The following is a 27,473-nucleotide window of genomic DNA, read 5'->3' on the forward strand; positions in this document are numbered from 1 at the left end:
ATCCTTTTTTATGTTTTTTATAATCCCTATGTCTTTGATGTTCATACTAGGAAATTCTCGCTTCAATACAAAATTAGAAAAAGTTTTCACAGTAAAGGCTCTTACTAAGCTAACATCTATTATTACATTTTCGTTTTTATACAAAGGTGTTTCTATTGAAGAGATAATGTCTTCCACGGGGACTTTATCCGGTTTAAAACAAAATTTCGGACCCTTTTCAAGCACTGATTGTTCTTGTATCGTTAAAGTTCTTGATGAAAAATTAACCACACCTGGTCCAAGAATTGACGAAGGTATTACCGCATTATCTGTTGATAATTTTGAAAACGTTTTTTAGCACTCTTTCTCTGGAATGGTGAAAGTCATGATTGAAGTGATTTTTTCCTGTTTGTTGAATAAAACAGAAGTCACTTGAACTAACCTTTTTTTTATATAAGATTTTTCAGGGAAATTTTATCTCTTACTAATAAAGCTCTTTTTCGACTTTTATCCTTAATAATGTGATTTAAAGTCTTGAAAGTAAGCGTCGTTCAAGCTTTTCTTCCTTGAAAGTGCCCAAATGTAAATTGAATTTTAGTGAAGGTGGTACAATTCTCATCTTCTTACATCGTAGAAGCAAATCCTGCTGGTTGATAACATTTGTATGTTTTTTCTGAGTGCTTATATATTTATACACATTTTTGGTTTTATTTAATTTTGGTTTTACATAAACAATATGTAGTTTTATTTGATTTCGTATATAAACTTTTGTTTTAAATTGTTTTTGCTTAGTTTCACTACTGATGACGGTCACTGTATATGTGACTGTCATACCTGGTATTTTTGTGAATTTATATACACTGTCTATTAAAAAGGATTTTATCCCTATTTTGAACTTTTATTTTATGTTAATAATAGATGATAATAATAAGGATAAAATAATGATAATGATAATGATAAATAATGATAATAATGCAAAATCACGATTTTAGTTTTCCTATCAATTGCTTATCATCTTCTTTTTTCGTGTACGCAACAAACTATTGAGACTTTATTGTTGTTACCTTTACTTGATGCATTCTATTTTGTTGTTTTTCTATGCCTATTGTGTGTTTTTTTTTTGTAGTTTGTTGCTTTCTCCATTGATTTAATATTTTTCAATTTCTTTCTTTTTCTCTTTTTCTTTATTTCCAATATTTGTTGGTATTACGATAGTATTGCCTAACCTGAAAATTGTTGGGCCTTCACCGCCCCAGTTACCTGGCACTTTGACCTTCTTGTCCTTAAACCTGCTCTGGGTTAAGCCACTAAAGTCCAAACCATAGCACTTGTAAATATAACTAGTTCAAGAATTTGTGTTCCATCATTGCAGGATATACCTGGGAAGAGGAAATGGCACATTGCAAGAAATTTGGAAGGCTGCCAAATTATACCTATTTAATTCTGCTTTTTATTCTATTTTTGGTCCCACAAAGCGTTCTATCCGCTAGAGTAGAATATATGTGGGCAAAAGACTAAGTGAATAATAAAGGATTGCAAATTATACTTTTATAAGTCTGCTTTTTTATTCTTGTACTACGAAATATTATTTTTCTGCCGCTGCAGGAGCTGAGTGGTTAGCGAGCTAGACTTTAAATTCTGCGTCCGTAAGGACGGAGAGTCTAGGTGTCACTGATTACTTGGTTTTGAACAGGTCTCTCCCATGTGACTCTTTCAGCTCACCCATAGTAGACCCCAGTTTGAATTGGGTGCCTGAAGGAATCTGGAGGAAAAAATACGGAAAGCATTAGATGATTTGACCCCCACCTCGCTTTTTCTCCCGACCGAAGGTTGAAAAATCAGGAGATCGGTACCCACGCTGCGTGTACCATTGTTCAGCATGTGGAAAAAGATTTTTTAAAGTTAAACAGAATATTGCAGGCTAGGCCATATCTAGTATTTTTTTATTTTGGGGGGGGGGGGTTACAAAAAAAAACTTTTAAAATGCATAAAAATAGTTTTTGTTACGTAGTTACGTATCGGACAAAATTTCTTTTTTTTAGATGAAGGGGCTCAAAACCTTTAACGCCCCCTCCTCTTTGGATACGGCCTTGATTGCAGGATATGTTCAAAAAACTGTCGGCAATTTTGAAGGCTACCAAATTATATTCTATTCTGGCCCGTAGCATATCCGTTACAATATACGTATCGGTCCGTATACATATACGGTCCGTATACAATATACGGTCCGTTACAATATACGTATGGGCAGAAAACAAAGAGTATTGCAAAGAACTTGGAACGATATCAAACTGTAGTTTTTCCAATTCTAGCTTTTGTTTTAAATTAAAACGAACAATTAGAACAATTAAAAGGAGGTGAAATTTGCTTTTCTAATTGTTTGAGCTACTTAAATATTTTTATCCCTGCTGCAGGTTCAACATGTATCAACAGGATACCAAGAGCATTTCGAAGGATGTTGCCCACAATAGTTACCCACAATAGTTGCCCACAATAGTTATAGTGTTCTTGCCCACAAAATATTTATGTCCTCCATTGTAGGCTATATATGGGCAGAAGACAAAGAACATTGCGAGGAATTCGGAAGGATGCTAAATGCAGACCCCTCAAAAGTTAGTCTACGAGCTAAAAAGCGAGGATTGCCACAGGTAAGACACATGGCTGCCACAGGACACAGACTTCAAGTTTAAACGGATAAGGAACCAATTTATATATTTTTCCTTTGTTTCTGCCTTTTTAATCGATTTTATTTCGAGTTTTCATTTCTTTTTTTCCATTATTAACTGTTTTACTTTGTTCTTTGTTTTACTCTGTTCTTTCCCGGCCATAGAGCCTTATGGGGGAGATTGTGTTGAAGCAATTTCTGTTTATGAAATTTATTGCTAAATACAGAACTCAGAACTTACCGTACTCTGTTCAAGCATCTTCTATATATTCTTCGTTTTTTACGAAGCTCAACATGACTTTCATTCATGTTTTTAAACTGATTTTGTTTTCTATTATTTTTTTCAATTTCGTATCTAAATTAAATTTAATAGATGAGGAAATAATTTCTATCCATAAATAATTTACGTTAATGTTAAATATTTTGCAAATAGGTAATGGAGCAACCGAATGAAACTTGTTCTGCTATTTTCTTTAGAATATCAAAGTAATTTTGCCCGGAAAGCCGTTATTTGCCCAAGTATGATATTATTTTTATTATTAGTATATTAATAATATTATTTGTATATTTGTTTTTATTTTTATGTTGTATAATGCATTTGCTTTACGTTCTTTTTTTTAAAGCCCCGCACGTCTTTCAGTTCTTGATTTTTTTTTTTTTTTTTTTTTTTTTTTTTTTTTTTTTTTTTTGTAAAGCACAGTTTTGGTCCTAAATTTATATATTTTGTTGGGTGGATATTCTCTGAATCAATATTGCCAAATCACTAACGTACTTTCTTTTTAAAATAGAGATGCGAATCTTTTTTTGTGAAAATAAGAAAAACAATTATTTTTAGGGAGCAATTGCCCTCATCCCTTCCCAATTGGTGCCCTTAGTGTGACCAATTTTGTGGAGAAATGTTTATCTCTTGCCTGTTTTGTAGTATATCCTTCTGTAATCTCATATATTCTAGATGTGTTGACTATCTTTAGTTTGCTCCTTTTAATTTAAAATGTTTATATTATAAGTAATAAGTTATTTCGATTTTACTTTAAAATCAATCATAAAAAATATACTTCAGTTTTTTTGAATTGGTTAAACAAATACTTGTACAACTATATATAAAGTTAATAAATTAGGGAATGTCGAGAATTCAGTTTTTACCTCCATCGTACAGTTATAAAGTGGTTAGTAGAAGCGTGTGCTCAGAAAAAAGGGCAAATAACAAAAACAAATATATGGTGCCAAACTCCTTTAAGTCTATAACTCCTTTGAAGGTACATATTTCCTGGGAAACCAACATACTGTCGATGTTTAATATTTTACTGAAGAAAAACTTAGTCAAATTTGACTATTTTTCAAAATTATTATTATCAACTCACCGTGGCAACACTGACGAAAATATGGCACTGCCCTGAAAACATCAAATTTTTATCTAATGACGAAATTTTAGATAATCGTAGTCTCCATCTATGAATATACCTAAGATCTGTCCCTGAAGAAAAAAATTCTTTGGCAAATCATTGAATTCCTACCTCTTACTGCGTTTGGATTATTCAAAATTCTGCTTTGAAACTAGATGGAGTTGTCTTGTTCGTGTAGCGTGAAAAATGCCTATCTTAAATTACTTGCATTGATCATAGTTGCCCATTAGGGGCTACCCAGCAAAGAACGAACCACGGCCCATAGTAACCGAAAATTTAAAAACATGTTTTAAATACGACTGCATTGTGAGAAAAAATTGTCATTTGCTGTTGCTCAGGAATGGTAACTGTTATATCGATTAATCTTTGAATTTTATTTTGAATTATATTATGTCATCTAATATAAATAAAGCTCGAGGCTCTTACCCATGCCATATTTGGTCAACGTTTCGTTGCCTGCTTTTAAATATGAATAATAAAAATATTTCTTGGTGTGTATTTTTGCATTATAACATTTTCATGATTTTCTTTTGCAATTATCATTACTCATTTACTTTTTTTCAAGGCCTGAATATTTTGTTTTCCATCCAGAAGTCTTAATTAGTGAACAGAAAAAGACAAGGAAGAGTATTAAAAACAACAAAATGAACCAATATTACATACAAATGAGAACTAGAGGGATGAACACTGAAACAAAAATGAAAAAACTTAATTTTTAATCCTGTTAAAAATATTCATTCTTGTATATTAGAGGTCTTGTAATATGAAAACGAAATATTGTATTTACTATTAAATTTTATTAATTTGTTTTTTAAAATGTATTTATTATTATTTTTATTTATTTTATTAAATCGAAGGTTTATTATTTTATTTATTTCATTGAAAGTTTTTCGTGCTGTTATGTATTGCTATATTAACATTAATAATTTCTCCGTGCAATTTTTTGAAGAAAGCTTGGCTGCGGTTTGATTATTTTATCTTCTTTTATTTAATTTTGTTTTATTCAAATTGTATCTGATTTTATCTTGGTTTATCTTATTTTATGATCTTTTATTATTTTATTTTAGCTGGGAACACTTGGAGCTGGTAATCATTATGCTGAAATTCAAGTCGTTGAGGAGATTTTTGACGCCTGGGCTGCAAGAAAAATGGGCATTGACAGAAAGGGCCAAGTTTGTATAATGATTCATTCGGGCAGCCGAGGATTTGGACATCAAGTTGCCACCGGTCAGTCTAAAGTAAAAGATTAAAATTTTACATAAATTAATACACAGTTGCTTGTTTAAAGGGAGTATACATATTCAAAATTTGTTTTGTTTTAAGTCATGAGTGTCAAATAAGCAATTTTAGTTGAGTTAAAAATGTTTGTCAAAGATGAAAATCCTCTAAAAACTACGTTGGCACAGGGATCCAAAATGGGGCATAATAAGGGGGATCCATATGCGATCCTGACTAAAGTGGTTCGATCCTATTCTGTATATATACAATGAAATGTTGTGCGTTTTGGGTATGTCCTGTGCAGATTTTAAAGACTCGCATAGCTGGAAGAATTCTACCCAACAGCCACCAGGTATTTATCTGACATATCGGACTGAGACTAGGTCATGAATAATGACCTTGAGTTTTTTTTTTTGGGGGGGGGGGCTCCTTGAGAGGTGATAATAGCAGAATCTCAAACCAGAGCGAGATTAAATCGCAATCTTTATTGGCCTTTTACTCTTATGTGGCCTAACCTTGTTGTATTATTAGAGCAGTAGTAGTGACGGGTAAGGTAAGTAGAAGTAGTCAGAATAGGTAGGAGGCGGTAAGAGGCTAGATGCCACATATTGGACTTAGATGAGGTTATGAACATAACCAATAGTTTCTTGTGGATTCCTTGGGGGGACAATAGCAGAATTTTTTAACACAATGGGATTAAGGGGGAGTTGGCCTTTTAGCCTTATGTGGCTTAACGCTATGGCTATTTTATAACAATAGTGCTAATAGGTAATAGGGGGATTTTAAAGAGGGCGGAGGTAGTTGGCAGGTAAACATGGTGCTAATGGTTCACGTCACTTTTGCTTTTTCTAAACATGTAGGCTACAATCATTTATAGGATTGCTCGTTCATTTTAAATATACAGAAGAAAATTAATAATTGTCAAATTGATCCTACTGATCATATTATGTTTTAAGAATCGCTTCTACGCAAATTTACTTCTTTCGATAGTAAGAGCGTGAAATGAATAGAATGAATAGAGTGAATCTATTCACTACGATGGCTGGAGCTAACAAAGGCATGTCAATATAAAAAAAAAACGACAAAACAACTCAAGGAGTAAGGAAAAACCACCAAAATCAAAAATTTAAAGTAGCTTGTGCTACTTTAAGGTCAAGAGGTTAAAATGAGTCATGAGTAGAATTTATGCATGTCAAGAGTTAGTTCACACGATTCTTGATTATTATATATTATCAAGAATATATATTATACAACGCATATGAATGAATAGTAACGGGAGACCAGGCTTCTCCCGAGCCCCGGCACACGGCAGGCTTGCATAGATTTGTTTTTTTAATTATGCATTAGCATAATCATTGGGTTATTCTTTGGTTTTAAGTCATAAGGTGTCAAATCAGTAATCTAAGTTGAATTAAGGAATTCTGGCGTGAGTTCAATTCCTCTTTCCTGTTAATTTATCAAAGAATCATCCATTCTTTAGAATTTCTTTTCTTCTGGGACTCTTTGAGATTCTCACTGTTACTTCTTTTCTAATCGCAGATTCCTTTGTCCATTATTTTCATTTGGGAGTCGTTGTAATGCTGGTTGCTGCTATTACCTCAGACATTTTTCTTGCCTTTTGCTTTAGCTGTTTGAATTAATTCAGAGTATGCGTAATTTCGCATGGCCTCATAAATACCAAAAAAAAAATTTCCCAGCTTTTCCCCAGTAGTTATATTTTTGCTTTAATTGCTTTGCTATAATTCAGTACCGATCAGGAATGTTCTATTGGCTATGCCCTCTGAAATATCTAAATTATGCATTGGCATAACTATCGTTTTATTCTTGTTTCAAGTTATAGAGTAGCAAATCAGCATTTCAGTTCCTCCTTCCTGTTTATCCTTTACCGACGCTAACGTAACATGTACTTTATTCCATTGTAATTTCTGGAAGATCATAATTACGCAAAAGCATAATTATAGTGTTTTTCTTCAGTTTTAAGTCATATTTTCATTTGCAATTCAATGTGATTTTCGCTGTTTCTTATTCCATGCCTTTTTCTTTAGCTGTTCAGAGTCATTTGTCATCTTTTGTACTTATGCAAGTGTCATAGGTAACAAAACCCAATTCCTCCTTCCCGTTTATGCTTCATAGACTCACGCACGCTAAACTAACACATCCCTTCATTCCATTGTAATTTTGCTTTGTTCTCTAAATTTAGATTTTGTTGTGCAGCATTTTCGTTTCCAATTCAATATGATTTTTGCTGTTTCTTTTTCCAGTTTTTTTTTTTTTTTTTTTTAGCTGTTCAGGGTAATTTTTAATCTTGTGTAATTTTTAATGCGTCATTGATGCTAAAAAACGATACAACCACCCCTGGGGGGAAAATTGTGTAATTTTTTGCTCTTGAAATGTATACATATAAATGTGACGTCAGTCTTATGAATATTTTTTTTTACATGAATTCAATTCCTCTTTCCTGTTTACTCTTCACAGACGCCAAAATAGCTTTATTCCGTTCCTGGGTGGTTAAGAAATTTAGGCGCGAATTCATTTTCTCTTTTCTGTGTATCTTTGCAAACGCTAAAATAACACTGCTTGATTCTAGCTAGCGTGAAAAATCAGCAATTTCAGTTGAATTGAGTAATTATGGCGTGAATTCAATTCCTCCTTCCTGTTTATCCCTCATAGACTGATCCCTGCTAAACTAACACGTTCCTTCAATCCATTGTAATTCTACTTTGTCTTCTAACCACAGATTTCGTTGCGCAACATTTTCAGTTTTGCAATTCAATTTTATTCTTGCTGTTTCAAGTTCCATGCCTTTTTCTTTAGCTATTCAGAGCCGTTTGTCGTCTTTTGTAATTTTGCTTTCATCATAGATTCTAAAAATGATATTACCACCCCTGGGGGGAGAATGATGTAATTTTTGTTGTTGAAATCTATATAAACGTGACATCACTCACGTGAATTTTTTTCCCAAAAATTTAGGCTCTAAGCGAATTTTCTTGAAATCGTGACCTATCTAGATCTTTCTTTTGAGACCAAAGAATCTCAGGGTGCCAATTAAAAAAAAAAGTCCAAACTAAAAATAAGTTCAAAAACACTTACAGGGATATCTCCGAAATAAACTAAATCAATTATTAAATATTAAATACTTTCATAAGTGACATTATCGAAATACCGAGTAAAGTAAGGGCCAAGTGTTTTTCGATATCTTTCGGTACTAGAGGCTGGGTAAATCATTAATTGTGGACAATTCTTTTTCATTTGTTTGAGTCCAGTGTCTGGTCTTTCAGTAGGAGGGCTCTCAAGGTGAGGTAATAAATTACGATGATTTGGAAAGTTAGCCAATTTAATCAAAATTTATATATTAACTCAAGTCTATGACTATTAAGTGGATTCAAGTTGACGTTGTTTTAGTGTATCATCACATGTTGAGTAGTTGTGCTAAGGATGATATTATAGCTCCTTTTTGTACTGTCTCAAGTCTATCTGATTGATCATTCGTCAGTCCATTCGTCATTCGTCAGACATTCAAGAGAAGATCTAATGTAACTACAGTATACAGATATTAAAACCCAAGTTGGGATACCAAATGTCTTTAGGTTGGAAAAAGAATGTAAAAGTGAGGCGCCTTTTTTAGTAAGATAGTCAACGTGCGAGTCCAATCTTAAATCTTCGTCCAAAAGTATTCCAAATATTTTAAATGTTTTCTTTGGGGGTAGTTGGGAATTATGGAAAATGAAGGATGACAGATTGCTGAAGATTGTTCTTTTCGGCCAACCGTCTAGGGCTAAACGGAAAGCAGGTCGTCCTCGGCTGGAAGTGGGAGGATGTCAAAAAAAAAGATTTAAATGAAATGGGAACTTCCTGGGAGGATGTAAAGAGGGAGGTTTTGAATAGATTGGGATAAAAGAGGAGCATGCGTAGCTGTGTTGGCCTCGGGCGGCTTGGTGCTGCGGTGAGTTGTTAGTAGCAGTAGTAGTAGTAGTAGCTGTGAACCTTTAGGAAGGGAAAAGTCGAAGAAGAGCTCCTAGTCTCACTGACAGTCAGTTTTAACTGTCCTAATTCAGCCTCAAATCATTAAAAATTTCTTAAGTTAGACTGCTCGGTTGTTTGAGAGCTTAATTGCAGTGCTAAGGCAGCTAAGTCACCAGCGAATTTAAAACGCTCACGACTTACTGTGTAAATGAAAGTGGACCTAATTTAGTCCCTTGTGGTGCAAAGAAATACCTAAAAATTCGAATGGCGCATAATGAGGGGTGTTGGACACACCATTCAGCATTAATTTATAGTTTTCCTAGAAATCAATTTAGAATAGTTTTTATTGCAAGGATATTTGGTTTCTCTGTAGGCGTAGTCTATAAAACACTTAAATTTTACCAAAATTTTTTATTTACTGAACGGCGTTAAAGTAATTATAGATAAAAAATAAAAGTAGGCCTTAAATCAAGTAACAAGCTATTAGGTTTCGAAGAATTTTTAGGGGTTAAGGTCCGGGGTGACCTTAACCCCCTGGTTAAGGTCCTCCCAGAAAAGGTAGGTCCCAAAGAATATGGTTTTAGCAAAAAAGGAATGTTTAAATCAGGCTACTGAGGCGTGGCCGAGTTCAGAGATTGAAGATATGGCGTCTTGGCAAATTAGATGTAATATTTTAAATGCAAAATTAATATCACTACTACGCAAAATAGTTCCGAAAAATGATGCTTTTATGCTTTAGAAACTGTCGTTAATATAAGCAACCTATTTAGATGTAAAGTAAAAGCAGTTTGGACTGTCCAATCACTACTATAAAATACAATGTGCAATAATGTGCAATATTCCAAAATTAATATACTTTGACAAAATTAGCCTACTCATAAATAGCGTTTCAGACCCCATTGCCTGTTTATACATAAAATAAAATGAAATGAAAATGTATAGAAGCGAATATGATATTTCAATTAAGACAGTGGAAAATACCATCAAAGTTTAGTTTGTTTTATTGTTCTTTCTTTTCTTTTTATTTCGTCAATAAAGGCTTCCTGAACTGAAGCCGAAATATTCGGACTTTCACTGTTATTATTAAAAAAAAAAACATTTTGTTATTTTCGACTATCCTATTTGAAAGACTGGCTGATCGTTTTAAAACGGCAATCTGTACGAAAAGTGTGGTTCAATCCCGCTTTTAGGACTATAATGAGAGAAATGTTGAGATGGGTAGTGACGCTCTGTGGCACGTTCTGCGGATGAAGGATAACATATTACCAAAGATTATCCTTTTCGGCAACTTTCGATGGCCAAAAGAAAAGCAGGTCCTCCCCGGTTGGGTGGGAGGATGTCATAAGGAAATATTTAAGCGAAATGGGAACTTCTTGGGAGGGTGTAAAAAGGGAGGCGCTGAATATATTGGGATGGAGGAGGACTGAGTTGGCCTCAGGCGGTTTGATGCTGCAGTGAGATGTTAGCAGTATTAGTAATAGTAGTAGTAGTAGTAGTAATGTTTCTCAAAATTTGTATTTCCTTTTATTTGTAAACTAGGCAGTTCTTTTTCTAAAAGCCATGAATAGGTCTATTGAACTAATTTCTGTTGTTGCCTTTTCTTTATCTTGTTTTTTTTTCAGATGCTTTAGTTGCTATGGAGAAGGCCATGAAGCGGGATGGAATCGAAACAAACGACCGTCAACTTGCGTGTGCCAGAATTATGTCTCAGGAAGGTCAGGATTATTTGAAGGCCATGTCAGCTGCCGCCAATTTTGCGTGGGTGAACAGAAGCTCTATGACGTTCCTTGCCAGACAGGTATTCTTCCAACTTACCCTTCTCTTTTCTCTTCCCCCTCTTAGCTTTTCTTTCCGAATAAGTCCTGATACTGAGTCCACACTGGCTAAGTGTAACAATAAGAGGAAACTAAGGAAAGAGATAAAATTAGGAAAATGAAAACATAAAAGTATTTTAAAATAAAATTTAAATTTAAGTTCGTGTCGTGAATTTAGGTATAAAAAAATGTGCACTAATTCAATTTTTGAACTTAAATTCAAATTTCCTCAAATTTGTAAAAAAAAAATTAACTGAAGTTAATCATAAAAATGGTATATTACAATAATAAATTGATAAGTTTATTTGTCGGCAATGAAAGGGGATTGAGGTTAAGTTATTCATTTTAAAGCAGCCTTTAAAAAGTGATGCGCATAAGAGTTATGTTAAGTATGGATAATTCTCTTGCACTTGGTGAAAGAAGGAAATATTTAATGAGGATAACGGCGGTATAAAAAAACAATCAGTGCCTTGGTACCCGGGTCGGGTATTTATGGATCTAAAGACACGGCAGTAGCTTGGTACTTTCGGTACTCAAGAAACTTAGTTATCTAAAATCGGATTATCCTGTTTGCTACTTTGAGTACCCATGAAAATCTATAAAGCAATGTAGATACCATGATAGTACATTCGATGATATCATTACTTGTAAAAATTAATTGTAATTTTAATTATGCTATAAAACTTAATTATGATATGATTACTTTTCTAGGAAAATTTGAGTCAATAATATAGAACGAAGAAGTCAGGAAATATAATATTCCTTTATGTAATGCCCCCCCCCCCCTCTCTCTCTCTCTCTATCTCTCTCTTCAAGAGCTAGAAATGTAAAGCCATAAGAACAAAAACCTTATGTCTGCTACAAAATAACTGTGGTTGTTCTAACCGAGGAAAAATTCCGATGAAATATTTTTCCCTACTCCTCGGAAATCAATAGAAAAAAACTGGTCCGGTTCTAATTTTTTTTTTTTTTATTTATTTATTTTGCAAATATTTACAAAATGAATTATATATACACACAACCGCCTGGGGAAGGTTCGAAAAGCCTGATGGACGACAAAAGGAGTAAGCCTTAGGGACCCAAATTAGCAGACTGCTATCCCTGATTTAGATACTTTTGGGCTTCGAAATTAGTAAACATTTACCCTAGTTTAGGTCCCCAAGAGAACCAATCCAGGTACCAAAGATTTGATTTTAGCTAGAATCAGGTTACGGGTGATAGATGATCCTTGCTTATGTCCCATGTGTGGTGAAACTGGCCAGTTTCACCACACATGGGCATCCAGATTCCTCAGCGACACCGCACAGCAAACAGTGGTTGTTTTCGGCAATGGGTTCGAAAGATGATGGGACAATTAAAAGGGATTGCAATATATATTAAATTGAGGACGATTCGTAGTGAAAAGGTTTTATAAAGGGGATGAGGGGGCCGAGTGCTTGAAATATTGTTTCATGTGTTTTGGTTTTTTGTTGCTTTTTTCTTCTTGTTGTGTCTAGGTCGTTAAATTATTAATTTATACGTTCAGGGTGGGTTTTTTTTTCCTAAAATCGCTTGAGGTCTCTTTCCGAGACCCCGAGGTTTTAAATGTCTGTTCATCCTCTCCGGGTTGCAGCAGTAGCTACCAATCTAGTTATGAGACGATCACGCCTCATAGTAAATAAATTAAATAGCCCATAGCTCCTAAAACTAGAATCAGATCAAAAAACAAAGTAAACTATTAGAACCGCCTCTTCTGAACCCCTATATTGGAAACTTACCGTCCCTTGGCTTGAACAACAAGGGAAATATATTGGCTTGAAAATCAAGAATAATTGGCTGACCACGATATTTTTTTTTCTTCTTCTTTTTTTCTCCTCAGATAGCTTGGCACTGGAGCATCGTAGAGAGCTGTTTAATGGCTCATTTTAAAGGAAATTGATGTGGTTAAAAACCTTCTGTAATTTTACAAACCTTTTGTAGTAATTTTAAAAATAAAATCAATTTTTTACGAAAAACTGCATTTTTCTATAACACTAGTAACTCATGTTATTAACATGAAGAATTTGTCACATCTACGTGCTTTTGTAATTACCCAAAAAATATTGAAAATAAAATCAATATTTTTACAAAAAACTGCATTTTCATATACTAGATAATAAATGTCGTCATAGTTTTATTATAACCATATATAACGTAAATAGAAAAAACGCTATGTTATGACGTTACCTCTGATGACATCGGTTATTTTATATAAAGGAGCAGTCTAGTTAATCATGATAAGGGATTATGTAAGTTTTATCGGTATCATGGCTGTAGAGATGGCTGAAACCTAGTAAAGAACAAACCATAGGACATATTGGACTTAGTTAACTGTCTGATTCTCTGAAGTTCGTCTCTTACTATTTCTTTTGAAGGAGTCAACAGAGGGATTTGCAGGAATAATATCCCCTGGAAGATCGTTCCAGATAGAATTGTGACGCCGGATGAAGCTCTTCCTCAAGTACTCGGTTCTTGGTGTGTCCTCCTTTAGGTAATTGGACCGTTCTGTGTGCCTTCGCGTCTCCTTCTTGGTTGGACAAAGGGGGTAACAACACGAGAGAACTCGTCTGAGGGAGGCGAGTTCATGTACTCGTAGAAGACAGCCATCGACGCTACATCAAACCTTTCATTTAGATGCAGGTGCGAGTCATGTGTAAAGGTGCAGCCCGCCCTGTTTTCTCTATTCTGGATCTTCTGGAGTGGGGCTAACAGCGTTTTCAGGGCACCAGAATATAGCGGGCATCCATATTCAGCTGTGGGTCTGATGCCGGACTTGTAAAGTGGGATTATCGAGCTGGATGGGAGAAGGTTCTTGCAGCGAAGAGTAACTTCGACCTTTTTTACGCAGGAGGTTCTTGCCCGATCAAGGTGGTTATTTCAAGAGAGATCGGTGGAGAAATGAAATTCCAGTTGATGAAGCTCGTCGACTCTCTTTATATTTCATTGTTGAAAATGAAACTGGGGTATTCACGCGGCACTTTTGATCGGGTAATAAGAAGCTCCTTTGTTTTTAATGCATTAAAGTTGAACATCCATATATCAGACCACTTTTCGATTTTATAAAGATCCATCTGTTGGGAAAGGGAGGCTTGTGTTGGGTCTTCGTGTTTTGAGATGGCTAAGTGTGTCGTCGTATCGTCGGCAAAGTGATGCATAGGGCTTGCAAGCTTGTCTCCCATGTTACTTATGTAGGTAAGGGAGAGTGTAGGTCCCAAAACACTGCCCTGACGAACCCCTGCTGTCAATGAATATTCGTGGGAAATAAATCCGTCTAGGACAACCTGCAGTGAAAGATCTGAAAGAAAGCTCTCACTCACTCTTAACATACATTAACATCACCGTACGCATGGAGTTTCTTTAGCAGGCCACGGTGCCATACTCTATCGAAAGTTTTGGCAATATCGAATGACAGTAGCCTTATGTGGCACCTAATTGCCAGTTGTAAAAATATTTAATATCTTTTCATCTTTTGTAATTCATATCTTTTTCTACATGTATGAAAAACCAAAATTGCCTTTTTGTCCAATAATTTTTGTTTGGCTTTATATTTTGAGGACACGATTTAATTGGCATGGAGGACATCAAATACGAATTTTTTTAAATCTTGAAAATAAAATATAAATTTGTATGCAATATAAGAGTTCTGAGTAGATAATTCTAACTCTGTAAATTGGTTAATTTTTTGGTTTTTAATTAATTAATTAAATGTAAATTAGTTGATTTAGTAAAATAAATTGTAAATAAGGTGTTTGTAAACGAGGAAAGGATTTAATTAGTAGGGAGTATCTCAAGCACATTTTTTGTAAATCTTAGAAATAAAATCTAAATTTTTGTGCAATATAAGATTTCTGAGTAGATAATTCTACCTGTGTAAATTAGTTAATCGTTAAAATTTTTAGTTAATTAATTAAATGTAAATTAATTGAATTAGGAAAATAAATCCTAAATAAAGTGTTTGTAGAATTATTGTCATAGCATAAAAATTGTTGATTTTAGTTTTTAGCAAAAAAGAGAATTCCTTGTTTTTTTTTTGTCAGCCGATCCACCTTTCCTAGGTTATTGTTGAGCGGTTGAAATAATATTAGCCAATCAGAGTCAATTTTCCCATCATAAACATGTTTGTTTTTAGGCTTTTGCCAAGCAGTTCCAGACAACGCCCGATGACTTAGATATGCATGTCATATACGATGTATCACACAATATAGCTAAAATGGAAGAACATGTGGTTAATGGGAAGTTAAAAACTTTGTTAGTACATCGAAAGGTAATCATCAAATATATACATGTGTCATTTACTTAGTCTAGTAGAATTTTTGGAGTAGAAGTTTAGTTGAGGGACTCCTTGGAAAGTAGTTGAATGAAGTAATCGAAACTTTTAAGACTGAATCAACGGCGTAAAACTCACTATCAGTATAATCTGGTACTATCAAGCAACTTTTCTTATTTCCTTATTTACCTTCCTCGATTAATTTCTCAACTTTCTCTCGGCCTTCCTTTCTCCTAGAGATTAGAAAAAAGGATTTCTATAGATACATAACGCTACAAAGTACACCTGCGCACATGCCTGGTGGCATATCTGAGCCCATTAAAAATTACAACAAATTATTAAACACCGATAGCAAATTAAATGAAAAAAAAACAACAAGCCTCTTGGACAATTGCCCAAACACAAACAAAGTAAATAAAACCAAAGTCAACCATCAGGGATGAACTTCCCCACCATTCTGCGAAACTTCCGGTAATCACCTCACTCACTAATATCCAGAGGAATAGAAATCCACACCTTTGGACCAATATGCCTCAAATTAAACCCTGCTCTAGTTTTTCGCCTAAACTCCTGTGAGAGAGTAAACCTGAGTGATGTCGGATATGATTGACGCTGCGAGTTAAGAGGAAAAATTCTATTTGGCTTAATTTGGCTTTATTTTTTGAAAGTGCGATTCCTATTATTCCAGTAAGATTTTAAGACTCATCAAGGTTTTCCCTCTAGATTCAAGAAATAGATTTTTTAATCTTTAAAACATTGTAAATAAAAATTTAGCAAAAGTGTGAAACTCAAGACGCTGTCCTTGTGCCTGTACCGAACAAAACCAACGTTACAGATAAACCTGAATAATATATACAACAAAAGGGCAAAAATTGTAGTTCCTAATTGTTATTCAAATAAAATTATTTCTGTTGCATTGACAAACTTGTCGTTCAGCTGCTAATGAAAAGTACTACTTATTTTAAAGAAAGGATGGTAAAGAAAAAAAATTCAGTTTTGAATTTGAATTTTTTAAAGAATTCTTCGGGTTAATCATAGGAAGAGGGATTTATATTTGCGGTATATTTATTTCTCAAGGCTTCACTTCTCAAGATAGTCACATCTATTTCTCAAGATAGAGATTGTAAAGATCACAGAGAGAGATAAGATCACAGAGATTGTAAAGGACCGTCAGAATTCCCTTTGGAGAATTGCCCTTCCAATGGCCTTTGGAGAGGGAAGGGCTGGAGGTAGAAGGGCTCAAAATACCTTCCCAGGGGAATTAGAAGCATTTGAGAACTGCAGAGGAGAACCATTGATTTAAGAAGAGAAGGTATGAGTAGACACAATAGACAAGCACTTTTGTAGATTAGAACTTTTTACGAGCTTCAGTCGTTTAATTATAAGTGTTTGGCAAAACTTAGTGTTTTGCATATTACAGATAAAATGTTCAATTGTACGTAAGTCTTCAGCAAAACTAAAATAACTTGAAAAGTGATTTATTTTTTCTAAGAAATCGATCTAAAACATAAAAATCACCGAATAAAACCAACGTTACAGATAAACCTGAATAATATATACAACAAAAGGGCAAAAAGTAGTTCTTAATTGAAATTTGCCACAACTGACAAATGTCTACACTTGATTTTTTTTTTTTTTTTTTTTTTTTCGTTCTCAATGGAACATGCTTTAACATCGGTTTGGAATATTGTGCCTTCCTTTCAAAGGGCTTTCTCATAGAGTTATAGAGTAGTAGTAGAGTAGAATATTTTTATTTATAACACGTACATAAATAAATGTCACAAAACAGTGCACATGCCTGGTGGCATACTTTAGCGCTGAAAATATTGCCAACGAAAATACACAGCCATTTTCTAACTAAATTTTACAGCAGCGAAAAAGAAAACCCTAATGAACAAAATGCTTAGCATGTCATAAGATATTTCTTCACCAGTCTTAGAAAATGTCGCTTGTTGCTGCATTCTCGAACTGATGCAGGAATTGAGTTCCAGATTTTTGGGCCAATGTGATGGATGCTGAATCCTGCTCTTGATGTCAGGCGAATATTGCACGAAAAGTCCGAACGATGCGTAGTAGGATAATTATGAAATTGAGAATTAGTTGAGAAAATGCCGGAGAAATTTACAGGTAAATTACTATATTGATAATCGTGAAAAATACTAGAGATAGAAATTAAATGAAGTTGGTCCTAAGAAAAAATTCCTGAAGTCCCATATAGGTGTCTAACTGAAGTTCTGCAATCAACATTAAAAAGTTCGCATGCCAATATTTCGGGAAATTTTGAACGACAGTGTTTTTACATATTTATGAAACGACAAATTTTCATCTAAAATAATCCCGAGATATTTGAACTGGTCTACCGGTCTTAACTCAAGACCATTAGAAAAGAGAGATCGTATCTGACACTACTGATCCAGTTCGCGAAAATAACATATACTGGCATTTTTTTTCATTAAGAGCTTGTAAATTCCTTGAATACCAGTCAGATACAGTCAGTAACGTACTTTCGAGGTTCTCGAAAAGAACTGATAGGTCCTGGTGAGAAGCAAAAATTACTACATCATCAGCAAACATTATAATTTTACAAAGAGGCAAAACTTCTGGCAAATCATTTATAAAAAGAATAAATAGAATAGGCCCAAGAACAGAGCCCTGAGGCACTCCGTAATTAATTGGAAAAGTTTCGGAACGGAGATCGCGAGATTTATCAACACAATCTAGTCGTCTCCCAGAAAGCTAAGATTAAAAAAATTTAACAGCTTGTGTTGAAAACCCATAAGACTTTAGTTTAAAAAGAAGCAACGAATGATTTACGGTGTCAAACGCCTTTGCGACATCAAGAAAAATCGCCAACACGTGTTGACCATCATCTAGTGAATCATTAATATTTAGTAAAAGCTCATGAATTGCCAGTTCAGTTGACTTTCCTTTTGTAAAACCATATTGAGACGTGTGTAAAATCTTACTATCAAATAAATATTTTTGTAATTGACCATTTGCAAGTTTTTCCAAAATTTTGCTGAAAACCGAAAGTAGAGAAATGCATCTATAATCTGAAGGGTCAGTTGAACTCCCAGCTTTAGGTAATGCTATAATATTTGCTTTTTTTAAAAAGCTCAGGAAAAACCCCATGCATAAGTGATAGATTAAAAATATGTGCCAACAAAGGTGAAATGCTTGACGCTATTTGCTTTACGGTGTGAGCCGAAAATCCAAATTCGTCCTTAGAAAAACTCCGTTTAAGCTTCAGAATAACTTTTTCAATCTCATGAGGCTTAATCTCAGAAAAAGAAAACGAATTTTCCGCACGTTGCTCATTAACTGGAACAGAAGGGGAATTCAGTTGCATATTCATAGTCAATGCAAGTCTAGAACCAATATTACTGAAATAATCTCCAAAAGCATTTAACATTTCATTGGGCTCTGTAACATTTTCTCCATTTAAAACAAGGCAATTAACACTAGTATTCTTACGACTATGAGGTCGTATCTTTTCATTTATCAATTGCCATGTTTTTCTCATATCCGATTTATACTCCAAAAATTTCTCTTTATAATATTTTCTCTTCTCATGTCTTATAATTGAATTTAGATTATTCATATAAGCTCTTAATTCTTCAAACGACTCAGGTGTCTGTAATTTTAAATAATTCTTAAATTTTCTATTTTTATGTTTTACCTATGCCAAAATACCTTCAGTAATCCATGGGTCCAATTTCTGCACAAACTTTCCATGTGAAACTCGTGTTGAAGAAGCCCAATCCCGCAGTCGAATCATATGATCAATAAAATCTGAAAACGCAGCATTTGCGTCATCTGAGCCATAAACCGAACTCCAATCATGGTCCCCAATTAACTGACGTAGAACTTTACAATCAATCCATGTATATCGCTTTTTTGAAGTATCCATTGTTGAATCTCGATGTTGTTTATTACTATTATTTAAATTTAAAAGAACACTCACCGGAAAATGATCTGACATATCCGACAAAATTTCTGACGATTTTTCAGCATCAAATAAAACAGGAGAGAAAAATATATTATCTAATAATGTAGCTGTGTTAGCTGTAACTCTTGTCGGCAGAGAAATACTTGGAAAAAATTAAAACACAACATCATAGTTAAAAACTCCTTATTATTTCCAACATTGAGATTCAAAAGATCAAAATTAAAATCACCCGAAATAATAACCGGTTTTTTCAACGCTTCCAGATTTTTCAACAGCGGTTCAAAAACTTCAAAAAAAATTTTTGGGTTACCCGACGGAGATTGATAAACAGACCCGAAAATAAATGGATTACAGCCCAAAGGTACAACTTCAACAAAAATAGTCTCACATAACCCTTCATCAAATACAGACAAATCACTGAGAATACTAAAAGACCAGTCATCACGAATATACAGCATCTGACCTCTCGCATTCTGACACCTTGTACGCGAAATACACTTCATCCCGGGCAGATCTAACATTTTAAGGGGTGTATTAGCAGACAGAAAAGTTTCGCAAACTCCAACAATGTCTATAGGACTAGATGCAAGCAAAAGCTTCAGTTCATTGAATGCACTTTGTAGCCCCTGGGCATTTACATGTAACGATCTGATCGGAAAATTACAACTTTTTGTTTTATCCGATAGAAACTCGCCTGAAGAATAATCACATTCAGGTAGATTATTTACATAAGGCATATCTTTATCACTTCCGGTAGCTGAATTTAGAATAACATCTAATTTCAAACGAGAATCAAGAAAACACTGAAAACGATCCATAAAAAAAAAAAAAAAAAAAGAAAACTTCACAGCTTCTTAGTTTAGACGACAGGTTCATATGACACATTGCGAATCTGAACTACGTCGGAAATCGTTTTACACGGAATGATTTGCGAACCGCACTTGACATAAACAACACCTCGTAAGGTCCACACATTTTTCAATTCAAACTTATTGCGCGCAAGCTTGTAGATTTCTTGCCTTTCCTTGGTTAGAGCCTCATTTACAAAGATTCGGGAACCTTTCAAATTCTTGCAATTGCGCAGGATCTCAACTGCAGATGTCTCAGTAAAAAATATAAGTTCAATCGGAGTTTTTATTTCCGAGGCACCTCCCAAACACCTTGCACCCTTGACAACGGATTTATCAAGATTGAGTCCCATTTCACTGTTAAGTCGAGTTAATACTTTCTTACCAAGGTGAGGCAAATCATGCGCGGGAGAGTCTATCCCAGATACAATGACCTTAGTCAGAAGAGAAGACTGGTTTATAAGTGGCTGGATTTTTTTTCCCCTCTCATTGTATATATTACATTGTATATATTAGGAATATTAGAGGATTTAAGAGAGAGTATGTATATAAAAAATGGCGACGAAGACCACACTGCCTTTCCATAACAAACAACAAAAGTACGAATAACAAAAGGGAAATCTTTTTGTAAGACAGTGGAGATAATTTGAATGAAGATGATATTGTCAAAGCTCTAAATTCTAATATTTCCACTGTTTCATCCGATTCTGCATTAGGCAGCCATATTTTTGAAAATCCTAACCACAATATACTTTTTGATGAATCCGCCCTTATTAGCAATGACCTAGGCATAAAGCAAGTAATCGGAGAATCAATTGAAATCAGACTTAAAATTAATAACAATATTTCCTTAAATAGGGACTTGGGGGAATATACACCAAATACTCTATGCACAAATTTAATTTAAAATGATATTACAAAATATTTAAAAAAACCAATAGATATTGACACAGAACTGGTCACAAAAAGACCTTTGAGGTTAGCTGCCAAAAAGGCTGGATTAGCAATAAGAACGTGTTTTTAGTTTTTTTTTTTTTCATCTCATTGAATCGCCTTGTTTTACCTTACTTTTTATCAGTCCTGGTTGAACTTCACTGAAGTAAGGATGCTGGGACTGCTTTGAAAAAATTTTTCACTTTTTTAGTTTTATTGGTCGCATGTTGTTGTGAGTCTTTTTTCTTTCATATATTTTTGTCTTGCTGAGGACGGCCCTTGGACATAGGACCGAAATATTCATTCAAATTATATCCACTGTCTTAAAAAAAGATTTCCCTTTTGTTATTCGTACTTTTGTTGTTTGAGTATGTATATGTATAGTATATAGTGTTAGTATGTATATACATGTTAGTATTATTTTTGTTAAGCAACGTATATACTGTTTCCATTGGAAACGGAAACAACAATCTAGACAAAGTATTTAATTCAGTATTTCTCTGGAATTTTTAGGTTATATTAGGTCTTTTGTTTATTTTTTACGTTACTTAAGTTTACGAAGCAAAGAAAGAAAACAACAGTGCATTAAAATCAAAAGGAAATAAAATGAAAAGTGAAAAAATTTAAGTTTAAGTTACATTTATTTCTTTGAATGAACAATTACAAGGCATTATCTCAAAGGGCTCGATGGCCCGTTATTTGGGAAACAACTCATAATACTTTATCATTGATAATGCTAAACATATCTATACATATCTATAACATATCTATATCTATTTATTTTTTTTATTTTTTATTTTTTCCTTCGAGCAACCCCTCAGTCTCGATCAAAGCTAATGTAACACACTGCTTTTGATCAAAATGATTATTAGAACTTTCTATCAATCAACGTCAACGCTTGACTCAAGTGTCAAACAAGTTCCTAGACGGTCAATGATGCTTGAGTCAATCGATTGACGCTACGCCAAAAAATTAATAGATAAGGAAATAATTTCTCGGACCATACTGTTCTTCTTTTTAGAGAATTTAAGAGAGAGAAAAAAACGAGTATAATGCAAATAAAACAGTGAAGGAAAAATCAACAAAAACCTCTAAATAATAGAAATCCGAATATTTTTACTCCACTCCCGGGAACCTTTACCAAAGGCAAAGATATATATATATATATATATATATATATATATATATATATATATATATATATATATATATATATATATATATATATATATATATATATATATATATATATATATATATATATATATATATATATATATATATATATATGAAGAAAAAGAAAACACAGAAAAATAAAAACGAACAAATAAATAAAACTCTGCTTTTAAAATGGTTTTTTCTTTTGTTTTTTTATGTTGCGTTAAATTTAATTTAACTCTAACTTTTTTCCCCTTTGATAAAGGTTTCTGGTCGTGGAGTCCAAGCATTCGAATTTTTATTATTTGAAATTTGTCGTTTTTTTTTCACTGTTTATTTAAATTATAACCGTTTTTCTCTCTTAATTTCTGGAAACAGATAAGGAATAAGAAATCAACTCACCGATTGTTCCCACAAACATAACGATCACCAGAAAGTTAAAATTATACCATACACATCAACCTTAACTAAACTATACCCAGCAAATGAATTAAAACATATGACAAAATATACCTGAATATTATGAGGCATTCACTCTTAAAAGGAAACTTTTCAGAAATTTAAAGAAAACGTGTTCGTGTTTCTTAAAAGAACCTAGCGTTCAGGACTGCCGGATTCCAGCAGGAATTGAGTTCTACTCCCCCTCCCCCACAGTCTTAGCAAGACCGACGTTGGTTTGAACCAAATGTAGCCAGAACCATCACATCATCCCGGTTTCAAACTCCGTATGAGTTTACTTCCCTCAGTAATTAAAACAGTCCAGAAAAGCATGATGGGAGGTCTCCATGGGAGCTCTCTTATTTCAAGTCCACATGAAACTTATTTCTTCTTTTTTTTTGTTAACAAATGGGTCACAAGAAACCACAGTTAAATCTCCATATAATATTAACAAAAAAGCATTGCCACATTGCGTTCGCAATAAGTCCCGACGCAAATTAACGTATTAACTCAGTATGCCGCTTAAGTGGTAGATTTCCATTCAGAGGAATTCTAATTTTGATCCAAAACTAAAAAAAGTCAAAGACAACGAACATATTCTTAACAAAAATAATTAAATTTATTCTTGAAAAAAAGTTTTAGATTGTCACCTTAAACCAACAAGGCTAAATGCCTCATATTTTTTATAGGACATTGCAGGGCAATGTCCCTGCAATTGTGTTTTGACTGTCTGTAGTTTTACATTTATAAAACTCTTTTGATTGTCTCTTATTTTGTGTATTCATTTTATTATTTTCTCTTTTGTTCTTTTCCTTCTAATATATTTAATCTTTGTTTTACTTTTGTTTCTTAAAACTACTACTACTAACTACTCGCCGCAGTACCAAGCCACCTGAGGCTAAAGCAGCTACGCACGCTCCACCTCCATCCACATCTATTCAAAGCCCCCTCTTTATACCCTCCCAGGAAATTCCCATTTCCCTTAAACCTTTCTTTACGACATCCTCCCACCCCAGTCACGGAAGACCTACTTTCTGTTTAGCCCTTGGTGGCTGACTCAAAAGGACAGTTTTTGGGAATCTGTCATCCTTTATCTGCAGAACATGCCTTAGCACGTTCTTAAAACGGTGAGTATGAAATACTACTACTACTACTAACAACTCACCGCAGCACCAAGCCGTCTGAGGCCAACACAGCTACGCACGCTCCTCCTCCACCCCAAACTATTCAAAGCCTCCCTTTTTACACCCGCCCACGAAGTTCCCATTTCCTTTCAATCTTTCTTTATAACGTCCTCCCACCCCAGACGGGGACGACCTGCTTTCCGTTTAGCCCTAGATGGTTGGCCGAAAAGAACAATCTTCGGCAAGCTTCTAATATTCTAATCTTGGTTTGCAGACTTTTGCTAAAATTAATTAAACTATTAACTAAGACTATATTTTGCTGAAATATATTTTATTGGATCATTAGTTTTACTAAAATTTTAGTATTTTACCCCATAATAGAAACTATATTATTAATACCGCAACTCTAACAAAATCGTGACTCAATTTAGCTTTTCGTTATTATTACATTCTCATATTTTCAAAATTTTTACAATTACTCCTTTTCATCTTTGTATTCTTGATCTTCTATTCTTTTTTTCTAGGGTTTTTTTCTAAGATCTTTTTTTTGTTTCACTTTTGTCAACCCAACTTGGAGAACGAATCCAACACCACCTCTAATAGAGCATACATTCAAAAGTGATGTTGTATAATCACTTTCAACCAATCAGAGTATTTTAATGGGGATGAACCAGCAAAAATTATGTGATTTTGTGATTTTGTGATCTAAATTATGTGATCTATAGAATGTAGGGCAACTCTACTGGGAGAGAGTAATTGGCTAGTACCATTTCCGATATCTAAAATGAATTCGCGGCCAACTACTCTAATTCGCGGCCGGTACTCGCGCCCAACGCTTTTTTGTGAACTAGGAACAGCTACTCAGTCACAAAAATTGACCTTAGAATTTTAGCAAAGAAAAAAAGTTTGCGAAAATTATAATCAATAAGATCCCTGCTAAATTACGAGGAGTTTGATCCAACTTATTATCTTCTTTTTCTTGTTGAGAATTATAATTTTGATATTAACAATACGAAAACAAAAATTAAAAGGGAGACAAAAGCAAGGATAATTCTAGCAAAGAGAAAAAGAACAAGAGAACAAAAAGAGAAAAAATATAAGGATAGCATGCAATATTTCGGTCAGAGGTTCCTTTCAGCCATTCTTGGTGCAAAACTGAAAATAATAAGTAAAAATATAGACATAAGTCTGTAGGACAAAATAAAACTAGACAAACCTAAAAAATAAGCATTAAAATAAGAGATACATTGGTATTACTCGTCAAGACTCATTTTGTCATGCTTAGTCAATATGGTGTCAGAAAATTCAGTAAAAATGATTTACACGTAACATGCTTTAAAAAAAATAGATGCGAAGCCCAAGAAATTGAAAGAGAGCACAACTCAGGAACGAAATCAGAGTTCTATTATATAAAACTACATTATATGGATATTTTTTAATAGTATCTTATTAATATCAAATTATATTTTTAACATATTACTCTGTCTTATTATCTCATCTTTTATTGTGGTAGTAAAATTTAATCTCAATAAGATATATATTATATATTAATATAATTATTACGTAAAATATTAAGTAAAATATAAAATTTTATACTATATAAGTATTATATAAATTATATATAAATATAATAAGATAATAAAAAATTTTCATTTTTTTAACTATTCTTCTTGTTTTTCCTTTTAAGCCACTAAAAAAAAAAAAAAAAAAAAAAAAAAAAAAAAAAAAATTAATTCTTAAATCAAACTAAGAAAACCATAAATTGAATAAAAATATTTTAAAAACTTTTAATTTATAAAACATGTTAAGCAAAGATTAATAGATTAATTAAGTCATGCAAATTAAGATCTACAACTTAAATCTCTGAAGTACCAAAAACTTGCATGATTTTTTTTTTTCTGCTATGATTTGGAACGATTTTGTAATTTAGATAATAACCTAAGCAGCTATCATAATTAGTATGTTTAAAGTAGGGTTGTAAATTTATTTTGTGTGGTAATTAAAATGGTAATGCCCGCCATGGAAAAAGTGGGGTAGCATAAGTTGCAATGCTATCTGGCAGCTTTTAAGTTCGCTGGCAGATTGTGTCTGAAAATACCATTTTTACATATAAATATACTTTTTGCTCAAAGAAAGGCTGTCAAAACACAAGTTGTGCTGCGAAAGTGTTGACAGCTTTTGGAATTCTAATACTGGCAGCTTTGGAACTTAGTCCATACCTGGGTAATATCATTTATTGATGTTGCGAGGATTTGGAAGAATGGTTTTACTACTACCAATGCTAAAATTTTTGAAATTTTGAATTTTAATCTCGAGCGCAATTTTTTTTTTTTCAAGGGATCTACTAGAGCATTCCCTCCCCACCACCCCCTAATTCCAGTGGATTATCAGCTTACCGGCCAACCTGTGCTAATTGGCGGCACTATGGGAACATGCAGCTATATCCTAACTGGAACTGAGCATGGAATGCAGGAAACCTTTGGATCAACCTGTCATGGAGCTGTGAGAATTTGTTACTTTTTTTCCTATCTTTATCTTTATTTGTTTTAATATTTATCTTTATTTATTTTTCGTTATTTTTTTTGCTTATTTTTTTCGAATTTTGATTCTTCCTTTATTCCATAGAGATCGAAATCTGAGAATGCAGGCACAACTGTTTGCTGCACTTGTATCTGGACAGAAACTCTTTCTCTCCTATGCACTATGATTTGACAAACAGTTGAGTGCTAAGCCGCTTGAGTAATTTTAAGGGTGGGGAAATTTCCAGGGAATGTTTGTCCCATCTATAATCATGACGATGGAAGCTGCAAATTGGCTCTAGGTTGTTCTTACTGCATTAACTCGGGTCTTTACTTGCCCGCCGCGTCTTTTCTTCCAATTTGTGAGGGGTATACAGGTCATTGCCTGTTAGGTCTGGGCATCATCTGGTTTCCTACAATTAGGGTCAAACCAGGCGTTTCTTGATCAGTGCTCCGATGTCATACTTCTGGTATAGGGGCGTAATTTGTTACTGGGTGGGGTGGGGGGGTGACTGCCTCCTCCAGACCCAAGCGCATTGCAAAAACAAATAAAATCCGCATCAAAAATTTGTTCCGATGCGTTTTTGTTACGTTTTTACGAGTCGGACAAACAATTCGTGGGGGTCCGAGGGAAAAACGACGGACTCTTATTTAATTTAATTCCTTATTCATCTTAGTTTTTAAGCCATGTTACAGGTTCGGATTAGCTATTTGTCAGAAAAGAGACTATGATATGGCCTATTCAGATTTTTTTATGTAGTGTATAAGCATTAGGCTATAGATTTAAGGTGAAGAGACGATCAATCTTGTCTATATTTGCCATGTAAGATAAATAGGATATTCATTGCAGAAAATTGCTATCACGAGCCCCGAAGGGCCGAATTTGAAATTCGGGGTCAGTAAATAAAACCTTGACAAAAAAGTCCTGAAAAACACAAAAACTAAAAAAAGGCCAAAATTAAACAGGCTAATAATGTGGCATTGGAGTTGACAGTCCATGCCGGCGGTGCTGATATCTGTTTCATGGCTCTTTAGCCAGGAAGCACAATGGGGAGTTGGAGGCCAGCCATACTATACTTTCGCACACCCTTCGTATTTAACTTCCTTAGATTTCTCCAGGTATCTTTTTAGAGGTGGGTGGACTTTTGCTGAGCTTACAGTGTCACGCTTTTGAGCC

The 27,473-nt window shown here is 33.9% G+C and overlaps 1 protein-coding gene across 1 annotated transcript in view; it reads left to right on the forward strand.

The window, feature by feature from the left end:
• The window catches only part of RtcB (RtcB RNA ligase), a 75,887-nt gene that overhangs the window by 41,762 nt on the left and 6,652 nt on the right, over nucleotides 1-27,473 (forward strand). Inside the window, exons 6-10 of the mRNA XM_089107266.1 lie at nucleotides 2,521-2,627; nucleotides 5,115-5,274; nucleotides 10,851-11,026; nucleotides 15,190-15,324; nucleotides 26,115-26,279. Coding sequence (XP_088963392.1) covers nucleotides 2,521-2,627; nucleotides 5,115-5,274; nucleotides 10,851-11,026; nucleotides 15,190-15,324; nucleotides 26,115-26,279 — 743 coding nt within the window. The remainder of the gene's footprint in view (nucleotides 1-2,520; nucleotides 2,628-5,114; nucleotides 5,275-10,850; nucleotides 11,027-15,189; nucleotides 15,325-26,114; nucleotides 26,280-27,473) is intronic.

Source organism: Artemia sp. Qi Xiang Cuo, chromosome 21 (assembly GCF_049724085.1).
Source record: "Artemia sp. Qi Xiang Cuo chromosome 21, ASM4972408v1, whole genome shotgun sequence".
NCBI classification, from domain to species: domain Eukaryota; kingdom Metazoa; phylum Arthropoda; class Branchiopoda; order Anostraca; family Artemiidae; genus Artemia; species Artemia sp. Qi Xiang Cuo.